At 34.0% G+C, this 24,469-nt stretch overlaps 2 protein-coding genes across 4 annotated transcripts; both read left to right on the top strand.

Moving 5' to 3' along the window:
- The first annotated feature begins 245 nt into the window (after window positions 1-245).
- Window positions 246-5,956, top strand: LOC121125907 (inter-alpha-trypsin inhibitor heavy chain H3). Its single transcript, XM_040721165.2, has 5 exons — window positions 246-322; window positions 506-1,049; window positions 2,652-3,208; window positions 3,711-5,104; window positions 5,177-5,956. The coding sequence occupies exons 2-5, from the start codon at window positions 703-705 to the stop codon at window positions 5,684-5,686; spliced, it is 2,808 nt and encodes a 935-aa protein (XP_040577099.1). The 5' UTR covers window positions 246-322; window positions 506-702; the 3' UTR covers window positions 5,687-5,956.
- Window positions 5,957-17,223: 11,267 nt separating this feature from the next.
- Window positions 17,224-21,676, top strand: LOC121126279 (E3 ubiquitin-protein ligase TRIM37). 3 transcript variants are annotated; one of them, XM_040721614.2, is made up of 9 exons: window positions 17,224-17,595; window positions 18,175-18,395; window positions 18,468-18,996; window positions 19,056-19,846; window positions 19,911-19,990; window positions 20,056-20,365; window positions 20,423-21,206; window positions 21,257-21,455; window positions 21,511-21,676. In XM_040721614.2, exons 3-9 carry the CDS (start codon window positions 18,508-18,510, stop codon window positions 21,552-21,554), a joined length of 2,697 nt encoding a protein of 898 aa, XP_040577548.1. In that variant the 5' UTR covers window positions 17,224-17,595; window positions 18,175-18,395; window positions 18,468-18,507; the 3' UTR covers window positions 21,555-21,676. The 3 variants fall into 3 exon arrangements, with proteins under 3 accessions (XP_040577548.1, XP_071747839.1, XP_040577549.1); XM_071891738.1 differs by lacking the exon at window positions 17,224-17,595 and having other exon boundaries at window positions 18,365-18,395; window positions 20,426-21,206; XM_040721615.2 differs by lacking the exon at window positions 17,224-17,595 and having other exon boundaries at window positions 18,372-18,996; window positions 20,426-21,206.
- Window positions 21,677-24,469: the final 2,793 nt, after the last annotated feature.

The raw sequence follows: 24,469 nt of genomic DNA, 5'->3' as shown, positions 1-24,469 counted from the left end.
CTTCCTCCAAAAAATAGTAATAATAATATACTATATTATCGACTCCAAGTGCGAGTCATGTTGTCTAATCATTTGGAGAGTATTTATTTATGTTAGAAGAACGAAAGGAGGAGAGGGGGGTGTTGAATTTATGTATTACTCTTAAATCAAAATAGACACTGCATACGCGTGTAAATAAATAAAGTCGTAATAGGCATAGTAAAACTCGTTTCTTTCTTAAAAATTAATGTATATAATGATATTGTAGTCATTTTACTTTAATAAGAAAGAAAGAAAGAAAAAAATTAATGGAAATTCCCGTACATAAATTTGATTTTAAACTGTAAGTCGAAGAATAAATCTATAGAAATGAAATAAATTTTAATGAAGAGAATTGACTGTTTTATATTTTATTTATTTCTTATTACACATTTACAATAAAAAAAGTCTTAGTCTTCAATTTTTATTTTTTTTTTCTTGAGGAAAAATATATTTATTCATACTATATACATATATATATATATAGAACGAGGATAGGAGAGACACGAACTGCTAAATGAGAATACGTTTCTTCACGAGGAAAATAAGAAAAAAAGATCAGTTGATTTGCGAATCGAGATTTTAACAGTGTAATATTAATAGCAATACGGATCTAAGGACTGATCTACTAAATAACAACACATACACACTCTTGAACGGTCAGAGTGCCCTGAGCAATTCACCATGAACATTTGGACCTCTTGCCTATTTTTATTTTATTTAACAGCTACACAATTCCTCCATCTCCAGGAATGCCAGAGATTAAGTCAAGGCGCCTCGGATTGGTATATGCGATTCCGTGGGATATCCATGGTCAAACGACATTTTGATGATCCCATTACGTATTCCTACAGAGTTGATTCCACCGTGTCTCATCGCTACGCCATAACAAAAGTCATTTCCATCGTACATAATCCTTCCAATGTGCAGCGTGTCTATCGATTTGGACTTGTTATGCCTAAAACTGCATTTGTTTCCAATGTGACTCTGGAAAGGGGGGACTTGGTTCTTCTTTCGTCCCCTGAGCCAAGGTACGACTTTATTTATATATAAAGGTTTTTTAAGATGCATAATAATTATTATTTAAAACCATGTACATTAGCCCTTTGGTGGTTCATGTGTTATTAGTAATAAGGGGCCCCACCTTCGCATATCTATTAATAATATCAATGGAAAATAGAAAGGTTTATACATGTAGGCGTCAATATAAATACAATCTTGAACAACAAGAATTGGAGAAAATCCCTCTATATATAATTTTACTTCATATATGCATACATACAGACCAATTTTCATAGACATATTTGAGTCAATTACAGGGATTTTACAAAAAGTTTAAAAGCTTTATTTGATTTTAGAGACTTATATTGGTCTTTATAGGGGTGTATTATTCAAATTACACAGATGAACTTAGATATTGAAGAATTTCAGCTATATTTTAATACATTTATTTAATTTTAGAGACTTATGTATATAGGGGCTTATTATTCAAACTGCTTGAATGAGTGTAGACAAAGAAGAATTTTAGATAAAGTTTAAAATATTTATTTGATTCAAGATACTTTTATAGTCTCTTAGAAGGGCTTTTGATTCAATTTAATGGAGTGAGTAAAGATACTCAATAGTTTTAGCTATAGTTGTGAACCATTATTTGTTTTAAAAGACTTATTTAGATCCTTGTAGGGGCTTATTATTCAAATTACAGGGATGAAAGTAGATACCTAAGAAATGTAGCTATAATTTAAAGTCTTTATTTAATTTAAGACCCTTGAAGGGGGTTATTATTCAAATTAATGGGATGAGTATGGATACCCAAGAAATTTAGCAATAATTTAAAGCCTATATTTGATTAATATACTTACTTATATAGTGCTTTATTGTTCAAATTACTGGGATGATTGTAGATAACCAAGGATTTTAGCTATAGGTGTGAACATTTTTTTTTAATATTTAAGAGACGTACATATATTGACCCCGACATCGCCTCTTTGAGTAAACTATAAGCCTTGTATTCAAATTTGTGCCATAAGTTAAGAATCCCAATACCTGAAGCTATAGTTTAGAACCTTTATTTGATTTAAAAGGTTATATTGGGACGATTTGGCCCTTTTATGAAAAAAAAAAAAATCTATCAATTTCATTTTTTTTTTATTGTGACGATCAATTTCGACTACTTTTAGTGGATCTGCTAAAGGGTTATTAATTATAATAATTTGTAGATAGAAATTGACGATTATTCGTCGAGTAGTAGAAGGATTATCCAGACTCTCTATTTTGAGATCAGTCCTTCTAACTTGCTTTTGTGTTGACGTGCACGTATATATATATATATAGATAGATAGATAGAAAATGCTACAAATTTGCTAAAATATACAAATTAATTTTTAACATCTGCACATGTCAGTTTTGATATTTTTTCTCAGAACTATTAGATTTATATTGTAGTATTTTTGTTATGACTCTTAATCATTTTAAAATGTACATTGAGCTCCTGAGATGCACTTGTCAATTGATTAAAAAAATGCATTAGATTTATATGATTGATTTCCATTGTCCTTCAATTGACTCAAATAACAAGCTCAAATCAAAACTTGAATCAATTTAACTGAATGAAACATTTCCCTTTAAACTAGCTGGGCTCACTCTAATCATGTCAAAGATGAAGACATTGTCAAGTCTACACCTCAGAGCAATGGGGCCCATTCGCATCATCATCAACCTGCTTCTAATGGTCGAAAAAAACACGGAAACAACTACAAACTCTTTCAATCCCTACGAAAGCAACAAGATAAATTCAATTCGGATTTCTCCGACTTCCAGCAATTTATTTTACCCATCAATCTTCGTCCAAATGAAAATGTGACCATTACGTTGGTATATGAGGATCTCTTGATCCGACGCTTTGATCGTTTTACTCACACGCTTTCAGTCAATCCTGGTTCAATCGTTGAGGATTTTCAACTTACTCTCACCATTCAAGAAAATCGTCCACTCGTCAATTTGAGCGTCACTGCGCCGGTTATTGGGGACTTGAACTCATTCTTGGAGGGATCCAAGAATGACGATGCATCTATGAAACAGAATGGCATTGTTAAGTACATATTCAACATGACAAAGGTTCAGCAATTTGATTATTTTGGAAACCATGGTGTGACAGGAGAGTTCAAAGCTGAATACGATATTGAACCAGGCAAGTTACATATATAATTAGGATGGCTTGTTTTTTAACTTTTTTCGAATTTCGATTACGGCTAGTGTGCTAAAGTTGTCGTGTGTTGTAAGAAAAATACATATGCCAAATTTTGACGATTCATATATTGTGCAAATCAATTAAAAAAATAAACAATTTGAGAGAAGAAATATCAAAATTTGTTTACGATATCCTCTCTTTTTGTTCCGTAGGATGCCATTAAAATAAAACTTTAAAAAATGTATATCAAAATGTGTTTATGCACAATGAAGGATTTTTTAAATCTTTATTGACAAAGAATAAGTAGATAATTTTTGCCTTTTTTCAAAGTTTGATCGGTTCATACATATGTATGTATGAACTACAGACAATATTGTAGAATAATGACATTTTGCATGACAGCTTTTCCACTCTAGTCGTAATCTAAATTTGAAAAGAAATCCACATACTTAATAAATAGACATACTTTTTTAAAGTAAATATCTTATTTTCAAATATTTAGTGAAAGGAGACGTTCCTGACGTTGTTTTCAAGGATAACTTCTTTGTTCACTTTTACGATCACACAAAAGGGATCCTTTTGAGCATACCCAAACACGTGATTGTACTAATGGATGTCTCTGAATCAATGAGTGGCCCCAAATTAAGCCATGCAATCAAGTCCATTGATATCCTTCTCAACGATCTTGGTGAAAATGATTATGTCAATGTCCTTCTATTCAACTCCTCTGTCTATGAATGGAGTCATGAATCAGCCCGTAAAAATGAAACATTTAGAATAGATGACTCCACAAAGAGCTCCATTCGGTCATTTTTAAATACCTCCATAGTTCCTTCTGGAAAATCTGACATTATTGCAGCAGTGTCAAGAGGAATGGTATTAGATCGAATGCTTTGGCTCTCAGGAGCACTTCCTGAAAATGCTCATACCATGTTTGTCATGATAACGGATGGGAGAGCACCTGGAAATCGATCTGAAGCAAGATTCATTCGTCGCCATATCAGAAAGGAAAACATTTTATCCCAGATTCCTATTCTGATTTTGGGAATGGGCTTTGATGCAAACATGGACTTTCTTGAAAACATTGCGGAAAAGTCAAATGGCTTTGCAGAAAACATCATTGAGGATTTGGAAGTAGAGCCACAATTGAGCAGAATGAGAACCTATCTAAACGATGTTATTCTTAAAAATCTCTTACTGAATTATATCAACCCCTACGTGTTTGATAAATCCTCTCTCACTGTGTCCAAGTTTAAGTATTTCCACAAAGGAGGAGGCATTGTTGTGGGAGGGAAATTTCTGTCTTCCTCCTCTCTCAAACCTGAATTTGAAGTAGAAATAACAGGGCAATCCGCTCGTGGTCTTTATATGGAGCATCCGTATACCCTAGATTTATTCGAAAGCTGTTGTAGTGGAACAATAAAACTCTGTTCAGAGAAGAATTTAGAGGGCCGATGTATAGTCATTGACAATTCGAGAGCAAACTTAATTCAATATTCCTTCGGTAATAAAGCTGTTTCTTTAGATATACAAGGGAATTGTAGTTGGACCCTATATGATGAGGCCTACTACTCTGGTCGAAATCTTACATTCCTCCCTGGAACATACGATATCGAGGCTATTCAAAGACATGTCTCAAGTCTAACAAGGAATTGCCTTCATGATGAAAACAAAGACAATTATTTCTCAAAGTCATGTTTATTTGATCCTGATAGCTCAGTTTCAAGATTATGGGCTTTCTTAAGAATCAAGAACGTTCTTTCTTCCTTATCCGAAAGACCTGAAAGACTTGGCGTATCCAGAGTAGAACATGCTTCTGAACTAGCCTCAATGTATAATTTCCTTACTCCATTCACTGATTTGAGATTAAGATCCAAGGGTCATATCGATGAACACGTAAGCCAACAATTACTCACAGTATAATAACTGGTATCATGTCTTCTAAATCTTTCCCTTTATAATTCATAGGTAAATGGTGATGCGAAAAACTTGGTAGAACCGGATGGAGAAACATTTATTGATAACGACTTGCTTACATACAGCGACTTAAGTCCTATTTTGAGCTCCCTTAATGATCCAGTAATTGCAAGACAGTGGCAGAGCTTAGAATCCTGCCACCCTCCGGTCAAATGCATTGGAAATTTTCATATTGAGCAATTGGAAGTCCGCAAGAGTAATAGTTCGTTATCCAGCTCCTCTCCAGACTCTTGCGGTGGAAGCTTAACACTCTTCACTAAACCTGGATATGAAGGAGATAGCCTTGAGATTAGATACAGCGTTTTTCAAATTTATCATCATGTAATCTCGCAGAGATTTCGCTCTTTGGTCACGGAGGGTAGATGCTGTTGGCTTCTCTTCAATAAGAGATTCTTTGCTGGTAATGTTGAGAAAATTTGTGGAGATAATAACATGTCTCTACGAATGAAAAATATTGGGTCGATTAAACTAATAAGACCCAGTTCATCAATAATCAAATAATTATTAAAAATACATTAAATCCATATTTCATTAATTAATACTCGCGAATAATTGTTATTATAATTTTATAAACACAGAAATTACAAGTTTATGTTAATAAGTAAAAAATATTGTCTATTTTAAGAAATAACCTGTAACGCTTTGATTTTCATTCATTTCACTATTAATTTATGTACTAGAGTCAGCTTATTATATATTGAACAAACATATGCCAAAATACAGAAAATACTTTGTACTCCAATAAATTAAATATATATATATTAAAATCCACGTTGTCTGTTATTGCGAGACCTTTGGTACTAGTCAAGTTTAAAAGAAATATAAGTTTAGACCATCATGTAATCGGGCTTGTTAAAATTCTCGATTTGATATATTGCAACGACTGCTGGGCAAGACAGGCAGATTTTGACAAAACACGCAACCACTCATAGTCTATGACGTCATTATCGCTAGAATTTTCAATTTAATGTATCGGACCGACTGCTGGGCAAGGAAAACAGATTTTGACAAAACACGCAACCAATAATTTACTATGACGTCAATATTAAAAGCGTGGTGGAAGTCAAACACCAGTTGTACACGTGCCATGGTATAACCTTGTATTTCTATAAGCCTTGCTTATTAGGGAACTATGACCATTGTTAATATCAACTACCTGTTATATGATTTTAGAGGGAAAAAATGAATTACTGCTATAAAATGGATAATCTTCTAAATTTAAAATATCCTTAGTGTAGGGAAAATGTTGTAATATCATTCAAACTCATGTATATTTATTTATTTTAATAAGCATTTTTAAATCAAATTGCAACAAATATAGGCGATAAATCTTCTTTTAACTGGTGGTCCATTGAAATCTCAACGCTTACTAATTCAATGATTAATGAAGGTTGAGTGAACGAAATTAATTTGAATTTTAATATAGTAAAGTATAAACAATCATTTACAAAACAAAACAAAAAATTGAGCTCTCAACCTTGCGTACAAGTCGAGAAAATGACACTTGAACTTGATCAACAAATTTCTATTTGCGCCTTCCGAGCAATTGAGCGTCTCCAAGACTCCCGTCTACACCAACAGCAAGTCCAAAACGTTGGAGAGGAAGAAGGTCTCTGCCAAAAAGGCCAAATTGGGTCCGGAGGAGATAAGGAATGTTGCCTCTTGATGAGATGTGTAAGACACCATCTATAATATAAAGGAATCCAGGACGACCGAGAGACAGAGGAATAAGACAAAGGTTGAAATAGAAGGAACACAGATATAGTATATTCAATACATAATATAAATTACTCTACATACATAAGTGATGTCAGGCTATTTTCGCCATAAGAATAAAACATTGTAATTTATATATAGGTCATATCAAACAATACTAAGAAGGAGAATTGGGTAAGGAGAGAACAAGATCCTTTAATCCTTAGTAAATACACAACAAAGAAAGCAACCCAGGCCAATTCCCTCAAGTCCATGAGGACCCATGCAAGAGTTCTCAGGGTTTTACACCAGACTGTCCAGAAAGTTATCAAAAGAGTGGGTGGAAAGAGGTCGGAAAGGCCATTTTTGACACCAGCAATGAAAGAAATCCATCTCTTCCGTTACTTTCAAGACTTTTTTGAATGAGTCTTTTCAGTTATTTCGACACTTTTGGCGCCCCTTCAGCACTGCTGCCATCCCCATCGACTAGACATTTTGGGTGCATCTCAAGGGGAAGGCCTGCAGTGTCAGTCATCCAAACACCGAGGCCCTCAAAGTCACTGTCAGCCGGCTATGGGACGCCATGACTTAAGACTACATCTGCAGTGGACACAAGGCCTTCCACCGCCGCATGGAAGTCATCATTGCGGTTAAAGGCGGCTACATCAATGATTAAGGGAGCTCAGGCACACATTTATTTATAGTATTAATTTTGTTGAAATTCTATTGGTAATTAAAAAATTATATTTTGTTGAAAATTCAAAAGTGTTCAAATTTTAATGGACCACTCAGCACATTATAATTGAAGATCTGTTATAGTCTGATATATATTATATGTTTAGTAATCCATTAATAAAGTAACTTTCTTTTAAATAACGTACTTTGTCCGAATAACATACTTAAATAGCCTTGTTCATAATAACTATGTTATATATGATCATAAGTTATGTATTTTATGAATAGATCTTTCAGGACTGTGACCAGTATCAATTTTGTTGAAATTCTATTGGTAATTAAAAAATTAAATCTTGTTGAAGTTGAAAATTCAAAGTGCTCAGATTTTAATGGGTAACTCGGTAAAGAGAAATATAAACACCCTCATCACCTATTAATAGAGTTGAGTAGTTGGCACTGAAAAAAAAGCGCAAGGAAAAGGCGAGAGCAAGACTTATGGTACATCTGAATTAATACCTTTGTTAATATCAGCTACTTGGTGTATAATTTTGTGGAAGAAAATGAATTACTGCTTTAAGGAAGAGAACCTTCTACATTTAGAACATTATAAGTGCAGGGGTTTTAAGAACTTAAAGCTCTCAAAATGGAGTATACTTCAATTATGACGTCAGTTGAAATGCTGTATTTATATCTAATTGAAAAATTGATATTTTCCCCATCACTAATGCTATTTTAATGGTGTAAGGGTTTCCTCTTACGTGTAGTAATTCATATTGTTATAAACAATGATAAAAATCCAATGTAGAAGGTTTATATTAAAAGAAACAAAAAAAAAACCCCGAAAATCAACATCGTAACCCCAACAATTTGAAAAATGTTTTGGAGGAGATAAAGAATAATACTCATGACGTTCCATTAGATCAGCGATAATCAGCTGTGACAAGAAAGGAAGTTAAATGGGATATAAACAATGAAATATGCTAGAATTACTCAAATGTCGATCCTCAATCCTACTCTGAGTCCAAATAGGACTCTCAATAATAACTTTGCAACAAATCCTAAGGATTACACTCCGTTTTTTAAGAGCACACAAATGTTCAATCAGGGTTTAAATATAAATGAATCTATTTCGGAAAGGATGTTCCCTACTCAGGAATTAAATAATAATTACAACCGCTATGGAAAAGAAAGTTCCTTCTTTATACTACCAATTACAAATGAATGGTCCACCTAAAAAACCCACCCGATTTACATGAGTAATTCTTGCCCATGTTCTTGGTCATATCCAATGATCAAAATCCCGTGTAGAATGGGCATGTTAAAAAAAAAAAAAGAAACCAAAAGTCAACATGGTAACCCTGACAATTTGAAGAATATTTTGGTGGAGATCAGCACCAATCAGAGCTGACAAGGCAGGATGGGGAGAAGGAAATAAACAAGGAGATTGCATAAATTACTCCAATGTCGATCCTCAATACTACTCTGATTCTAAAAAGGATGTACAATTATAACTCCGTCACAAATCCTCAGGGTATTTTACGAGCATACACGAACGTTCAAACAGGTTTTGAATATCATTGAATCTGTTTAGGAAAAGATGTTCCCTACTCAGGAATTAAATAATAATGACAACTTCTAAGGAAAATAAAATTCCTACTTTATACTACAAATTATTGGGCCAGCTAAAAAAATTAACCGGATTTATATCATTAATTATAGATTATTCAACTCTACCTATTAAATAAATAAGAATAGATAGAAGAAAGAGTACACGCATCAACCGTTTTACCTTTTTTAATCGGTATACTTAGTTTTTTCTTTATACAGATCCCTTCTTTGATTATAATACAGAGTCGTAATCAGTAGTAAAAGGTGATTCAAAATGAGCGGGGTTTTCCAATAGGGATTTTTTGACAGGCGCGCGCGAGTTCTGTCAAATTCATACGTCATTTTTACTCAGTATTGTTTTACAATTCTTCGTGGAAATATATACGCCACAACAACGTGTACAAATTGTTCAATTGTACTATGAAAATCAGCGTTCTGTGAAAGAAGTTTTTCGCAAATTACGCCCAACTTATGGTCCACATAATCGATCTTCAAAATCCACCATTTGCAGAATAATCGAAAAATTTGAAGGGGCAGCAACTTGCTGGGATATCCCGTCGTCTGGGTGGCCACGTACAGCTCGCAGCGTAGAAAATATAGCGGCCGTAACCGAGAGTGTTGCCGAAGATCGTGAAGAATTGATTCGCCACCGCTCTCAACAACTTGGATTGCAACAACCTGGCGCATTTTGAAGAAAAATTTGGGTTTAAAGGCATACAAAATACAGCTCGTGCAAGAATTGAAGTCGCCGGACCTTCGTTTGCGTCGTGTGTTCAGTGAATGGGCTCTTGAACGTATCCAAGAAAATTCGTTTTTTCCGCCCCAAATTTTGTTCAGTGATGAGGCCCCTTTCTGGCTCAATAGCTACGTAAATAAGCAAAATTGCCGTATTTGGGGTGAAGAGCAACCCGAATTGTATCAAGAGCATCCATTACATCCATCGAAAACAACAGTTTTCATCGAAAATTAGCGCAAAAGAATGGACCATTTAAAGGCCAGTTGCGGCCAATATATGAAGGGGATTATTTTCTAGAGATAATTGTAAAGGATTGTTTTTTCGGTTAATAATAAAGTTTTGAACATAATATAATATTTGATGTGTTTTATTTCTACAATCCAAAAACCGCTCGTTTTGAATCACCCTTTATATGGCAGTAGTATATTTTATTGGCCTATTAATGGTTGCTTAATCTATAGTCACTCCAAGCTGATCCCTCCAAATAAAAAAAATCAGGCTTTCAATAACAAAACCCTCATTACGACTTTTGTCCAGTGATGCTAATCAGGTGCATTTTGGGCAAGTTAAAAAAAGAAACCAAAATTCAATATGGTAACCCTGACAATTCGAAGAATTTTTTAGAGAAGAGTAGCAAAGCTCTGATAACTTTTCATTAGATCAGCTGAAAGTGAATGTGACGAGAAGGGAGGAGAGAAGGAAATAAACAAGGACATTTGCAAAAATTATTCCGATGTCAATCTTCAATTCTACTATGGATCCAGCAGACTTACACTTTTAATTCTGAGACAAATACTCAAAGGTAACTCTCCGTCTTTTATGAGCTCATGACAATGCTCGTCATTGGTTTTGTAAATCTCAATGATTAGAGAGTTGACATGTTTGTTATGGAAAAGCTACCTTTGAAAATTAGGAAAGAAAAACTCTTTATTCTTTTTTCTTCTTTATTTATTAGGTCATCGTGGTGTTCACTTTTCCTGTTGATGTAAGAATTCTCCTTAGTGCTGTCAATACTATGTATTTTTTAGAATTTTGGAAAAAAAAAAAAATTGGAATTGGTAATTCTAAGAATGAATTTTCTTTTACTTAGACATTGCCATTATTATTTAACTCCTGAGTAGCGAACTTTACATTCATTTATATTCAAAATCTGATTGAGTGTGTGTGCTCTTAAAAAAACGGAGAGTCACCTTGGGGATTTTTTGTGGAGTTATACTTGTAAGTCCTTGTTGGACTGGGAGTAGAATTGAGAATCAATAATCTAAGTAACTCTTGTCAATGTCCTTGTTTATTCCCTTCTCCCCCTCCTCCCTTGTTACAGCTGATTGTAGCTGATCTATTAAAATACCATGACAGTTAAGCTGTTCTCCTCCAGCCAGAATATTATTTAAATTGTCAGGGTTACCTCCGTTTCTTTTTTTAACATGCCCAAAATACACATGATTATCATCACTGATTATGTCCTATCTTTTGTGTAAATTATTTTAAAAATTTATAAAATAATATAAATATATATGAATTTAGAGATCCCTCCACTAATCCCCCACTTTAAATATAAAAGGTTCTCCTCTTTATAGCAGTAATTTTTGACTATCCCTTCGAAATCATATAAAAGGGGGCTGATATTAATAACTTGGTCTTAATTCCGTAGTCCCATATGTCTTGCTCCGACCTTTTCCTTGTGCTCTTCTCTTCCTTTCAAAAATATCAACTCTATCAATCAAATGTTGTTAAATAGTAGAATAGGAAGTTCACTCTTCTGGAAAAACAGCTTAGGTAAAGAAAATTTGCTCTTTAGTTTGCACAGTCAAAAAACAAAAACAAAAAAATGGCCGAGCTAAAAAATGCACCCAATTTTCCTTACTATTAATATACATAGTCCTTTCACGTTTGAGTAAATCCACCATAAATCCCCTGAGAGTTTTAATTATTCACATGTATTTACGATTTATGTCCCAATTTACACATATTAGAATAATGTGTTTATTTATTTGTTTATAGTATGTCGATTAATACTCTAGAGCGTTTCCACGTGACGTCAGCATTGTTCATGTCGGCCATTTTTGGTGTCCAAACAACCAAGTTCTATTACATTATCACTAATTCATAATTAGTAAGAAAAATAAATCTTCTGGAGCTGCAGGCTTTTAAGAGAAGCTTATGAGTGGATATCATATGAGCCGCTCGAGAATTGTGGAGCAACAACTGATTTAATTTTTACAAGACTATTGTGGGAAGGCAAGATCAACGCCATTATCAGATCTTAGTATCCATTACAAATATATTATTACATCGTTATACAATCATATTTCATTGTTGTAGATAAAAATTAAGAATGACAATGGAAATAAATGGGATATTTATTTACGAATCTAGCCATTCTTAGGGATTTTAAGTACATATTAATACTTTGATTTAATTAGAAATAGCATTGTTTATCATTGACATCTATTAGCATTCAATGCAGATGTGAAGACTTTTTTTTTTTTTTCATTCTTAAAGCCATTTTATGAATATTCACTAAGATTGATTAAAATTTGTTCATTTTATGTAATAAAAAGTAGCTATTACAATGAATAGAATAAAATATTTTTCTTTAATCCTCCTACTTTGATCGTCTTTAATCAATAAAACAAATGTTCAAATTTAGACATTTCATACGGATTTGTAGTGAATATTTCTTTGATTTACTTCAAATACCACTGTTTATGATCAGCATCAATGTATATATGATAACTTTTTTTTATTTTTAAAGCCATTTGATCAAGTTCAATCAAGATTTATTGGATATTTGTCCACTTTATGTAATAAAAATATCAACTTTGATCCCTCAAAAATGGCGTCGCCTTTAATTATAATGCAATTTATGACGTCCGTCAAAATGCTCTACCGGGTGTCCATAGAATTTTGAATTTTGATATATTAATATATAAGCAATTATTGACAAAAAAAAAAAAAAAAAACTTGAGTTCTCAGGCTTACGTACAAGTCGAGAAAATGACACTTTGAAGAAGATCCTTTGATCCTTAGTACATAAATAACAAAGAAAATAGCCCAGGCCAATCCCCTCAAGACCATCACGGGCCACGCAAGAGATCTCGGGGTTTCACACCAGACTGTCCAGAAAATTATCAAAAAAGTGGGTGGAAAGAGGTCGGAAAGGCCATTTTTGACACCAGCAATGAAAGAAATCCATCTCTTCCGTTACTTTCAAGACTTTTTTGAATGAGTCTTTTCAGTTATTTCGACACTTTTGGCGCCCCTTCAGCACTGCTGCCATCCCCATCGACTACACATTTTGGGTGCATCTCAAGGGGAAGGCCTGCAGTGTCAGTCATCCAAACACCGAGGCCCTCAAAGTCACTGTCAGCCGGCTATGGGACGCCATGACTGAAGACTACATCTGCAGTGGACACAAGGCCTTCCACCGCCGCATGGAAGTCATCATTGCGGTTAAAGGCGGCTACATTAATGATTAAGGGAGCTCAGGCACACATTTATTTATAGTATTAATTTTGTTGAAATTCTATTGGTAATTAAAAAATTATATTTTGTTGAAAATTCAAAAGTGTTCAAATTTTAATGGACCACTCAGCACATTATAATTGAAGATCTGTTATAGTCTGATATATATTATATGTTTAGTAATCCATTAATAAAGTAACTTTCTTTTAAATAACGTACTTTGTCCGAATAACATACTTAAATAGCCTTGTTCATAATAACTATGTTATATATGATCATAAGTTATGTATTTTATGAATAGATCTTTCAGGACTGTGACCAATGATGTGTCACTCCCTATTTATTTGGTCCTGTCCAGTCATAGAATCCGTCCTATGCATCCTTGGGAACGGTTCTTCGTACTTTTAATACTAGAACTGATTGCAAAAGGAGAAATAAAGTTGAGTGACGTCATCAAGATCTGAACTTTATCCGTTTTAGGGCTGGTATGTGAACTGGACTGGACCGAGACTGAAATGGACTAGACTGCAGTCTTCATTCCTAAATAAGGATCGACACCACAACACTAGCTGTGTTTCTTCCCACAAAATCATATAACATGCAGCTGTTATTAACAACGGTCTTAATTCAGTAATACCACATGTACCGCTACAACTTTCCTTCCCACTCTTTTAAAATCTCATCCTTACCTATAATACTAATCGTCAATTATGAAAATCCAGTGCAGAATGGGCATGTTAAAAAAAAAGAAACCGAAAATCAATAAGGTAACCCTGACAACTTGAAAAATATTTTGAAGGAGATCAGCTACAATCAGATGTGACAAGAGAGGAAGGAGAAAAGGATATACACCAGGATATTTGCTAGAATTACTCCAATGACGACGACCAATTCTACTCTGAGTCCAAATAGGACTTACAATTATAACTCCACAACAAATCCTCTGGGTAACTCTCCGTCTTTTATGAGCACACAGGAATGTTCAAAGGTTTTGCTCTCTTACGAGTTCTCATTATAGTTTGAGATTGTTTTGATATTTTGACTTGAACATTATCTTTCACATAGACTTATGAATGTCTTTAGAGATGAGCCTAAATTTGTTTTGAGGGATTTTGTGTTAGTTCTTGGAAAGGTTTTATGAGCACATACCTATTGTTTCTTTATTGTATTAAGGTTCTCAAATTTAAATCTTCCTGATAGTTTATTAGGGGGGTCAAAGGTGAATAGAAATACAAGGTTAGACCATCATGTAATTGGGCTAGCTAGAATTTTCAATTTGATGTATCGTACTGACTGCTGGGCAAGATAGGCAGATTTTGACAAAACTCCCAACCACTTATGTATAGTCTATGCCGTCACTATTACTAGAATGTTCAATTTAATGTATCGTATCGACTGCTGGGCAAGAAAAACAGATTTTGAGAAAATAGTTTGAAGATTTGCTACTCGATTTGATCTTACAATCAAAGACTTAAACCTTGACTAAAAATCCATACTTTATTGGATTTCAAACATTTTATAGCAAGTATTTGGTCAATTTGAAGACTTGATGAAAATATTTAAGGACTTGGAATTGTGAGCATTTGACTTGGAGTTTGGGTAAGGGTTGTACAAATTTTTATTTGATGGAACATGTGCTCCTTTTAGCGAATAAAAGGTTGAAACTATTTATAAATAGTTTCTTAATCTCTTTGAACAAACAGAATTTACTATTGTAGCCGGATCCATAATTGAAACGTACTTGTAAACAGATAGTCATACAACAATTTTTTAAGCCAGGATTTCCCAAAATGTACTATGCCAAGGCCCCCTACACTAATATACTTTTAGCTGAGGCTCCCTTTATACGAAACATATATACTATGTATCTGTAAACAATCCTCAATTCCCCATCCTCCTGCACCTCCCCTAGCCTACTCCCACGGCTCCCACTTTGAAAACCATTGTCTTCATCAACTATCGTGGCCCCTTACTGGAACTTGGGGCATTACGCACTCTGCGTATAAGGTAGCTGCCGCCCTTTTTGTATCTCATACATGTTCTGGGCCCGAACTTTCTTGCAACGCCCCTTGTTTTAAATGCCTCTTACCAAAACTGAGGTTGTATAAAAAAGAACCGAGACCGGATCCGAGACTTATAAAACTGAACCAAAGCTGTTGAAATGAAATAACTGAAGGCAGGACCAATAAAACCGCTGAACCTGTACCGGGCATAGCCTTGCATATGATTAATTCTTGCTTATGTTCTTGTTTATATCCTTCTCGCCCCTCCTCCTCGCCACATCTACAAGTTTGCTGATCTAATGAAACTTTGACAGCTAAGCTGCTCTCCGCCAAAACAATCTTCAAATTGTCCGAGTAACCATGCTCATTTACGGTATCTTTTTTACAGCCCCAAAATACACACTATTTTCATCACTATACATAATAACATTGGTTGTGAGGCAGCTTATATTCTTTTTTGTACATTACAATACCAGATGGCCCTAGCAACTCCTCATTTTTACTCTCCTTCTTTCATGAGTACATGAACTAGTGTTTAGTTAACAATTAGATGTTCCCTGCTCAAGAACTAAATACTAATGATAACAGCTTTAGAAATGCTGCTCAAATTGCAACTACAATAAATATCCCCTGCTTTCTAGGTCATATTTTACACAACACTAATCATACATCTCCTTACATATGGAGTTTCTAAAATATCCATTTATAACATGTATTTAAGAATATAGTATAAGTAGTCAACTTGTAAATAATTAATAAAGATAATAATTTGTAGAATATGAAATGAATGAATGAGGAGCTTTCAAGCTCTTTGGATCTCTTTCCTCTAAATAAAGGGTAAACTTCTAAAGACTTTTTCTTCGGGGTTCTCTCTTAAGAGAGATCTTTTAATATACTCAAATAATTTTTCTCCCTGGGCCTTCCCAACTCTACATTGCAAGAGAAAGAAATGAGCTCCACAATACTATTTTTTTAAAGTTGTTTTCCCTGTAGTTCATAGTTCCTTGGCCCTTTTTTTTAGTGGATTTGGATCTGGAGAGTGACACTTTTTTAATAGTGACTCAACAATAAAGTTATAAAAGGTATGGCTCTGCTCATCCTTAGTGTTTGAAGTTCTCAACTCGATGCGTTCCCTGTTGTTCGAGTAAAGTAATATATTTTTCTAAAACTCTCATGAATATGATTTGATTATAGAGGTAATTTCTTTTTGTTTCGTATTTAATCTACTGAGGGAGGAAGAAGTCTTTATGATTTCAAATAAAACTTTCCAATTTGAAAATCAAATTAACAAATTTAATATCCTTATAACACTCATAGCTAAAAATATGCTTGACAGTCTTCAAACTAATAATGTACAAACATAATACATTAATATAAGTGGTTGAATGTTAATAGGATCTAATGCCATTTTGTTTCTAAAGAGATTCTTATTAATATTATTATTTAAATGAATTCGTCAATTTGATACAATATCCAAGTTTTAAATTACTCTAACAGGAAGTGTTCTGTTTTATAAATCAATAAAAAATGCCCTTTTAACTATCAATGGAATAATATATTTTAGATGCCCCTACACAACTAAGGTAAGTTTGGTGACCGGCATCAAGGATCACTTTGCATTCATGCCCATGGAGCTCGTCATCATGGACAACTCTCACCTCAGAGGCCGTGATTGAGGTAAAGGACAAACCTCATGACACATGACCTACAATAACTTTTTATATTTGAAATAAAAATATTAAAAATTACGGATTTTATGTTGCTTTTTGTAAATACGAGAGAGGGCACGGATTTTCTCTTCGAGTCCTGTATACATAATTTACAAAGTAAAAAAAACAACTAGGTGACTATTGACTATAGTCTATCTATAACCTTGTGGTTTTATAGTTTGTAGCTTGTTTGTTTAAAAAGTTTTGTATTTTGTAATAATTAAGTAATATAATCATTCAGGGAGTTGTATTATTTTGTCACTAGGTGATGCTACTCTTTGTCGCTTTGTTTACAAACGAAAATAAGAAAACAAATCGCATGTTCCATTGTTAATCACACTTTTACATTCGTTTTAAAATCTCTTAGTTTATCTTACCTTATATGTATTACTTTAACTAACTAAAATATTGTAAAGTCAACTGTTATAGACTATCCGTGCTCATCAAAAATAAATAATCAAATAGTATAGGATGTCTAGGTCAAATATCCATTCTGCTGCTCTCAAAATACAAATAAAGGTATTTCTTTGAACTTTTTATAATGTTAAATAACTTCGAAGAATATCTTAGAATGAATTTAAAAAAAAAAAAAAAATAGTTACTTGTGAATTGTTTAAAAACTCATCTACCTTGACTCTAATTTATGTTTATATTGAAATATACATAACTATATATTATTCAAACATATTTGATGTAATATCGAATACATATCTATACAAGAAGGAAGTTTGGTTAAGTCATAAAAGTATAGCTTGAGCTAATTCTTGAAACCTTTTGAGCAGAAGTATGTATAAAAAGGATAATTTCTTATCCAACGCCTCTAATGTTTGGCCCTGATATGGTCGTTGGAAAATAAATTTATCGCACTTTTATTGTGACCATGATTCTTTGCCACTTTTAGTGCAATCTGTGGCACTGCCAAAGGGTTAATTTGTCAGAATGATTAATTAATTGCAATTGATGATTCATTAAAATTTTATCAAATATATATAAATAAAATAAACCTATTTACTCGTATATAAGTAATTATATGATGGTGTATGTATTTTCACGCACTTGTGATCACTTTATACTTCTCTTCAATAATAATGGTAACAGGTTATGAAAAAACAACAATATATATTCATGTTGCAACTACAAAAAGCCGCTCGCTACTCGATTATCATATTATTTCACTCCATGTATTCTTGGAGCAATATAACAATCTCCCTTTTGTATAATCTATGATTATTTAAGTTATTTATGAAGAAAAATGTACGAAATAACCGTTAGATGTCTCTTTAAATGTATATTTTGTTGAATTAAAAGCCTGTCAAGAAGTAAGTAACTGAGTAGTCAGTCAAGTTTACCTAGTATTATAATTTATTAATTTAATATATTTTAATAAATAGTTAATACTATACGAATTGAAAAGAGAGTAGACGATTGAATATGTCAGATCCTCGAAGTCCATCTCCTCCAGTTCCTGGTCCTCCTAGTGGAGCTAGAGGAGTTGAGAACTTGGCCGAAGTTTTTCGTTGTTTTATATGTATGGAAAAACTTCGAAATGCACATTTGTGCCCACATTGTTCCAAACTATGCTGTTACCTTTGTATTCGCCGATGGCTCACCGAGCAAAGGTCTCAGTGTCCGCACTGCCGAGCTTCATTACATTTGCATGAATTAGTCAATTGTAGATGGGTTGAAGAAGTGACGAATCAATTGGATTCCCTCGTTTCGTCAAAAGGGAATGGTATAGGAGGGGATGGGAGCTCAAGTGAGCCTGATACACTAGAGAATTGTCATGTTCATCCAGATGAAAAGCTGAGTGTCTATTGTAAGACGTGTAGTACATGCATATGTCATCAATGTGCATTGTGGGGTGGGACATCCCACTCTGGACATACTTTTAAACCTCTAGATGAAGTCTACACTCATCAAGTAATTATACATTTTGATTCTCATGAGTTAATTATCTTATTTTTTCCCCTTACGGATAGGCACTTCAATTAAAAGTAGAGGTGACGATGCTACGTCGTCGACTTTTAGAACTCTTATCCTTTGAGCAAGAGGCTGACAGAACAGTGGAGGCTGTCAGAGCTGCTAAAGATGATCGAGTGAGGGAAATTCGAAATACAGTTGAGCTTATGATTGCTCGCTTAGACTCCCAGCTCAAGGGAAAGCTTTTGTCTATTATGGGCCAAAAGAATTCTCTCTCTCAAGAAACGGAGCAAGTCCAAAACTTATTAAGTGAAATCGATTGTTATTTGAATTCCAAAAACAAATCAGAATTTATAACAAAGTCCTCTGATTTATTAGCTCTTGTCGCAGAGATTAGTAAAAAGCCTGTAGTCCGGGTCTGTATGAATGGCTTTTCGAACGGTGGTGGGGAGTTTATTTCTGAGATTGTTCCTCAGTACAGCTCTGCTGTTTTTCGACTCAATAACTTTTCTGCTCTTCAAACTAAGGCACACCCTGTTTATAGTCCTCCCCTTAATATAAATGGTTTATCCTGGAGACTTAAAGTCTATCCAAATGGAAATGGAGTCGTCAGAGGAAATTATTTAAGCGTGTTTCTTGAATTAAGTGCTGGACTTCCAGAATCATCCAAGTATGAATACAGAGTCGAAATGATTTATCAAGGTTCTCGAGATTCCTCAAAGAATGTTGTTAGAGAGTTTTCTTCGGATTTTGAAGTTGGAGAGTGTTGGGGCTATAATAGATTTTTCCGGCTGGATCTTTTAGCTAGTGAAGGATATCTCAATGTGGAAGCGGATGTCTTAGTTCTCAGGTATATATAATCTGAAATTAATCAAAATGTGTGTAGGCCTTATGCTAATATTTTATTACGCCAGATTTGAAGTTCGACCACCTACATATTTCCAACAATGCCGCGATCAGCAATGGTACATCCATCAGCTTCAATCTCTTCAAGGTTAATTCAACAGCATCATTTATTCGATTTATATATAAAATAATTATTATTTTTAACTTTTATAGCTGGATATGCTGCTCAGATTGCTGAATTAAATGATCGATTGTCCCTCATGATGTCCCGTTCTAGGTCTCCAATTTTTCAATCTCCTGTGGATTTTATACCAGTGACATCCAGTAAGCCTAGGACAGATCGCTCTACCTCTGCAATAGACTCTATCATAAGTAACGTGCGAAAAAGGTGTTCCATGCATCCATATGCCTCTAAAAATCCTTCTTTAACAACTTCAAAAGTGGGGGTTTCTTCTATTGCTTCAAATGGGGCTAATCGTAATCTGTCGCCTTCTGCAAACGCAACTTTGTACAATCTTGGAATGTAAGATGAAATCCTTTTCATGAATTTATTGAAATTGATTATTTTAATTATTATTAGAAGTTCTTCTGAGTTAGAATGTGGTAATTTAAGTAGCTCATCTGAAAGTGAAGACAGTTGCGAAGAAACTGAACCAGTAGAAGAGCAATCTCTGGAAGATGTTGAAGCTGAGAATGATGTCGACGATGAGACAATATCTGTAGAAAATGATTTGGATCTTAATATCAGTCATCCATCCTTACTTTCAGACCTAGACTCATTAACAGATCAAGTAGAAGGTATGGGCTATCTTGCAGCAGTGGCTTCACTAGGAGAACATGGAGGAAGAAGTAGAAGCGTTGAAGTACCATCTTCGGGTGGAGAGCAAGGTATATTACAGAGACTGCATGATATGCATGTTACTCGAGATGGAAGTTGTGGAAGTAGTAAAAGAGATGATTCTCATCCCTCTCGAGAAGAAATTGATGTCCCATCTGTATCAAGCCGGGAGAGACTCATAGGATCTCTTCAAACTGAACCTAGATGCGGGTTATCGTCAAATCGTCGTTTGGGAGCTTCCTCCAAGTCACAGATATTCGCTTCTCCTCTTCTACTTAGTTCTCATTCTGGTATAGCTCCAAGACCAAGCATTGGAATGACATCAAACGATATTGGGTCATCCCCAGTTAGAGACCAAAAAGATTATCAACCATATAGTATTTTAAACATTTATCCCAAGCCCTTTTTTAATTATCCTGGTCTATCTACGAACTCAACTTCTTCATCAGTTCTCACTAATAATCCAAATAATGTTGAGAGCTCTTCAGTAGGAGGCTTATCCAATATTCACAATCCCTTACTTCAGGTATAGCTCTTGTTTTAGATTATAAATAAAATTGTTAATTTCTTTCCAAGAATATGGATATGGCTGAAGTGGATCAGCCCTATAGATTACTGGGGAACATATTTCCTTGTTCAAGTCAAACTGGATCTGGACACTTTAATTCTGATCCAAGTGATCAGCCTTCAAGTGACGTTGTGGTTGCACGTATGCCACGACTTCAATCCCCTAATTCATCTACTAACATGGATCTCTCTACTGGTGTCGACAAAGGTTCGTATGTTCAGTTAAAAAATTGAAGAATAATATAATTTGCTATGCATTTTAGATGATACAATCAAACCAAAGGATAATGGAAGGCCTTCGTCATAAAATACAAGAACCATTCTCGAATCTCTATCTTTTTAATTTATTACATAATACATAGGGATAATTTATTATTAAATACATCTGACTATACTTAAATAAAGTTATACAATAAAGGTATAATAATATTTTTTAGATTCCTAATACTTTGTTTACATTACATATAAGAGATGAGTTCAGTTTTAGATGTACTTTGCTCCTATTAAAGAGATCTTCAATGGACTCTGTGACTCCAGCATTCCTAAGCGTGCCCTTTGCTTTCAGACTATTGTGGCATATAGACCAGACTATTTGAAAGCAAATCTCAAGGAGCTTTGAATCATTAAGCGTTGAGGCGTTTAGAAATATGTCCCGAAGAATTAAGAGAAAATTTTTGCAGAACAACATTCTTGCACGATTGGAGGAATGAAAGGATATGTTTCTTAAAATAGCTATCGATACAATATCATTCCTATTTCTCACTAATGAAAGCAGAAGGTAGTCCATTACTCCTTGACACTTTGAAGGTACATAGATTTGACCATCTTGAAAGCTAGTTACCGTGAGAAGAAGGTCCAATGTAAGAATAAGGTATTTACTTCGTTTTTTCTTAAATCCCTTCGGATCGAGGGCCTCAAAAAGTATAGGGGAACTCTTCGAATTTTCCCCGGTTAAAAAGTTACTTTTGTAAATCATAGAACGAATCTCTGAACTATTAGCAGCAATGATTATTAATATCTTTAGTGCATATATCCCTTCTTCTGATCTATACTTAGAAGCTATGTTTACAATTCCATTAAAAAGTTGTCCATTAATAATTATAGAAGGATCTGTACCGGAGCAAAGAGTAATGATCAAACGAAGAGTGTCCAAATAGCTTAAATATTTCATCAAAATGTTGGATATATTTTCTCCTTTAAAAACAAGAATCTTTGATTCCTGACTTTGGTGGCTAAGGTTATTCAAGAGACGAATGAGGCTCTTGATCTCTAAACGACCCTCCTTTATCTTGGTAAGATACCTTAAAATAGATGTAACCCATCTTTTTCTTATTTGAGAACCAATAGAAATGGGATGAAGACAAATTGAGGCTAGAGAATAATTGACAATTAGAGTCAATTTTTCAGTTCTTAAAATTACGTTTTGATCCATCATATGGAATATAGTTATGACATTATTCAATATATCTCTTTTCAAATGAGAATACGGATCGTGATCGATTTCTTCATTGTTCATCATATGTGTAAAATTCATATAGACAGTTATCCAAGATAATACATCACAGAGTACATCTTCTGACTTATGAGCAAGCATTTGTAGCGTTGCTTCTAATAGCCCCTCTTCATATTTCTTGAAAATATTTGCAAGTTTATGTACAGATTCCGTATCCTTAGTATTTCTTAGAATTGTGAGGTACCAATTGAAGCAGTTTCGTGTAAGATGGTCCACTTCTTCACCCGCAACTTTTCTTCGAATAAACAAAGTAGACGCCAAGTGAGAATTAGCAATAAAAAGGTATTCAACAGAAAGTGTTTGAACAGGATGTTTGATATATAAGCAAATAAGGGAATCCAGATAGTATACGTAATCCATCAATGGGAAATTACTTGTAATAGATTCTAAAGCTCTATCAGATAAGTCAATTGCTGTGAATGTATCCAGTGTCTTCAATAAATTACCATCGTTGAGAGAAATACTAAGGAGAAATAGATTCAATCCTCCCATAAAAAGAGGAGTCATATCCAAGTCAAAAGAATGATTTTCTAGTCTATTACTACGACTTACGCCACAACTATCCTCCACCTCTTCACATTTTATTCTATGAATAGCCCCAAATGATTTCAAAAGACCAACCACAAATTCTTCAAAATTTGCTCTTTGTAAAAATGATGTAAGAGCAGATTCTCCATGAATAAGAACACCAGAAACATTTTCCTTTATTGTTGGACCATAGTACATGTTATGTCCCGTATAAAGGAGGTTTGTTAGAGTCTTGAGGGAACCATCCCGAACTATAAGTGCCTCTTTTTCATTCATTAATGCACTCAAACAAATTTCCCAAATGGATACAACATCAGACAGCCTCCTTGTCAAAGAATCTGCTCCAAGTTCAGAAAATGCAATCAAAGAGATTAATTGGAATGTTAAGGAACGAACAATGAAATTCTTATGAGTAAATAGATGAATGAACCATTCCATACGGCCAAATATTTCAATACTTTCAAAATCTCCCTCATCCAAGGTTTTCTCGGCAATTCTTTGAAGAGTTTTGAGCATGGCAATAAGTTGTCCGGATTTAAAGTATCCCTTTTCAGTGTGAGATTTGATACATACTTGAATATACTTGGCAACATCACAGCACTCTAACAAATTAAGATGATGAACTTGATTTTCGATAAGGTAAAATATCCATTTTAAGCTAGGACAATGTATCAACGGTTTCTCATTTATAATTCCTCGAATGATTAATGTAAACTTATGTTTGTGTCCAAACAACTTTAAAAAGTGAGAAATAACTACGATCGTAGTCATAGATATATAATCCGGATTTTCTTTGACACTCTCCCTTAAAAGTAGTTTAAAAATAGTTTGATCCGTTTTTAAAAGCTGATCAATCCATGAGGAAACGTTCGAGGCAATATTATTATAATCTTGTATGAAATGATTCAAAATCTTCACATATATCTTAAGATCTGTTCTACTATTGGGTACAAGAGTAAGAAATTTTTTAAAAATACGATCATAATCTGTTGAGATAAGCTCTTCATTGTCGTCTATAAGTTTTTGTGAGTTCATGAAATCTACTTCCTTAAGAAATGCAACTGGAGTTTGAGAATAAATTAACTTTGATGGATTTGACAAGTTTTCTTTTGAGAATGAAGCTGCTATCATGGTTCTTTCATCTTCTTGAAGGACTAATCGATTATCAAAGTTTTCACTAA

Source organism: Lepeophtheirus salmonis, chromosome 11 (genome assembly GCF_016086655.4).
Source record: "Lepeophtheirus salmonis chromosome 11, UVic_Lsal_1.4, whole genome shotgun sequence".
Lineage (NCBI taxonomy): Eukaryota > Metazoa > Arthropoda > Copepoda > Siphonostomatoida > Caligidae > Lepeophtheirus > Lepeophtheirus salmonis.
This window is presented reverse-complemented; position numbering and strand designations above follow the sequence as displayed.

Bases quoted from the DNA above. Each gene is read 5' to 3' on its own strand.
- LOC121126279 (XM_040721614.2), top strand. From the start codon at position 18,508: ATGTCAGATCCTCGAAGTCCATCTCCTCCAGTTCCTGGTCCTCCTAGT. The intron at 19,847-19,910 runs GTATATATAATC...TTATTACGCCAG, and splicing joins GCGGATGTCTTAGTTCTCAG to ATTTGAAGTTCGACCACCTA. The intron at 20,366-20,422 runs GTAAGATGAAAT...AATTATTATTAG, and splicing joins ACTTTGTACAATCTTGGAAT to AAGTTCTTCTGAGTTAGAAT.
- LOC121125907 (XM_040721165.2), top strand. From the start codon at position 703: ATGAACATTTGGACCTCTTGCCTATTTTTATTTTATTTAACAGCTACA. The intron at 1,050-2,651 runs GTACGACTTTAT...CCTTTAAACTAG, and splicing joins CTTTCGTCCCCTGAGCCAAG to CTGGGCTCACTCTAATCATG. The intron at 5,105-5,176 runs GTAAGCCAACAA...TATAATTCATAG, and splicing joins AGGGTCATATCGATGAACAC to GTAAATGGTGATGCGAAAAA.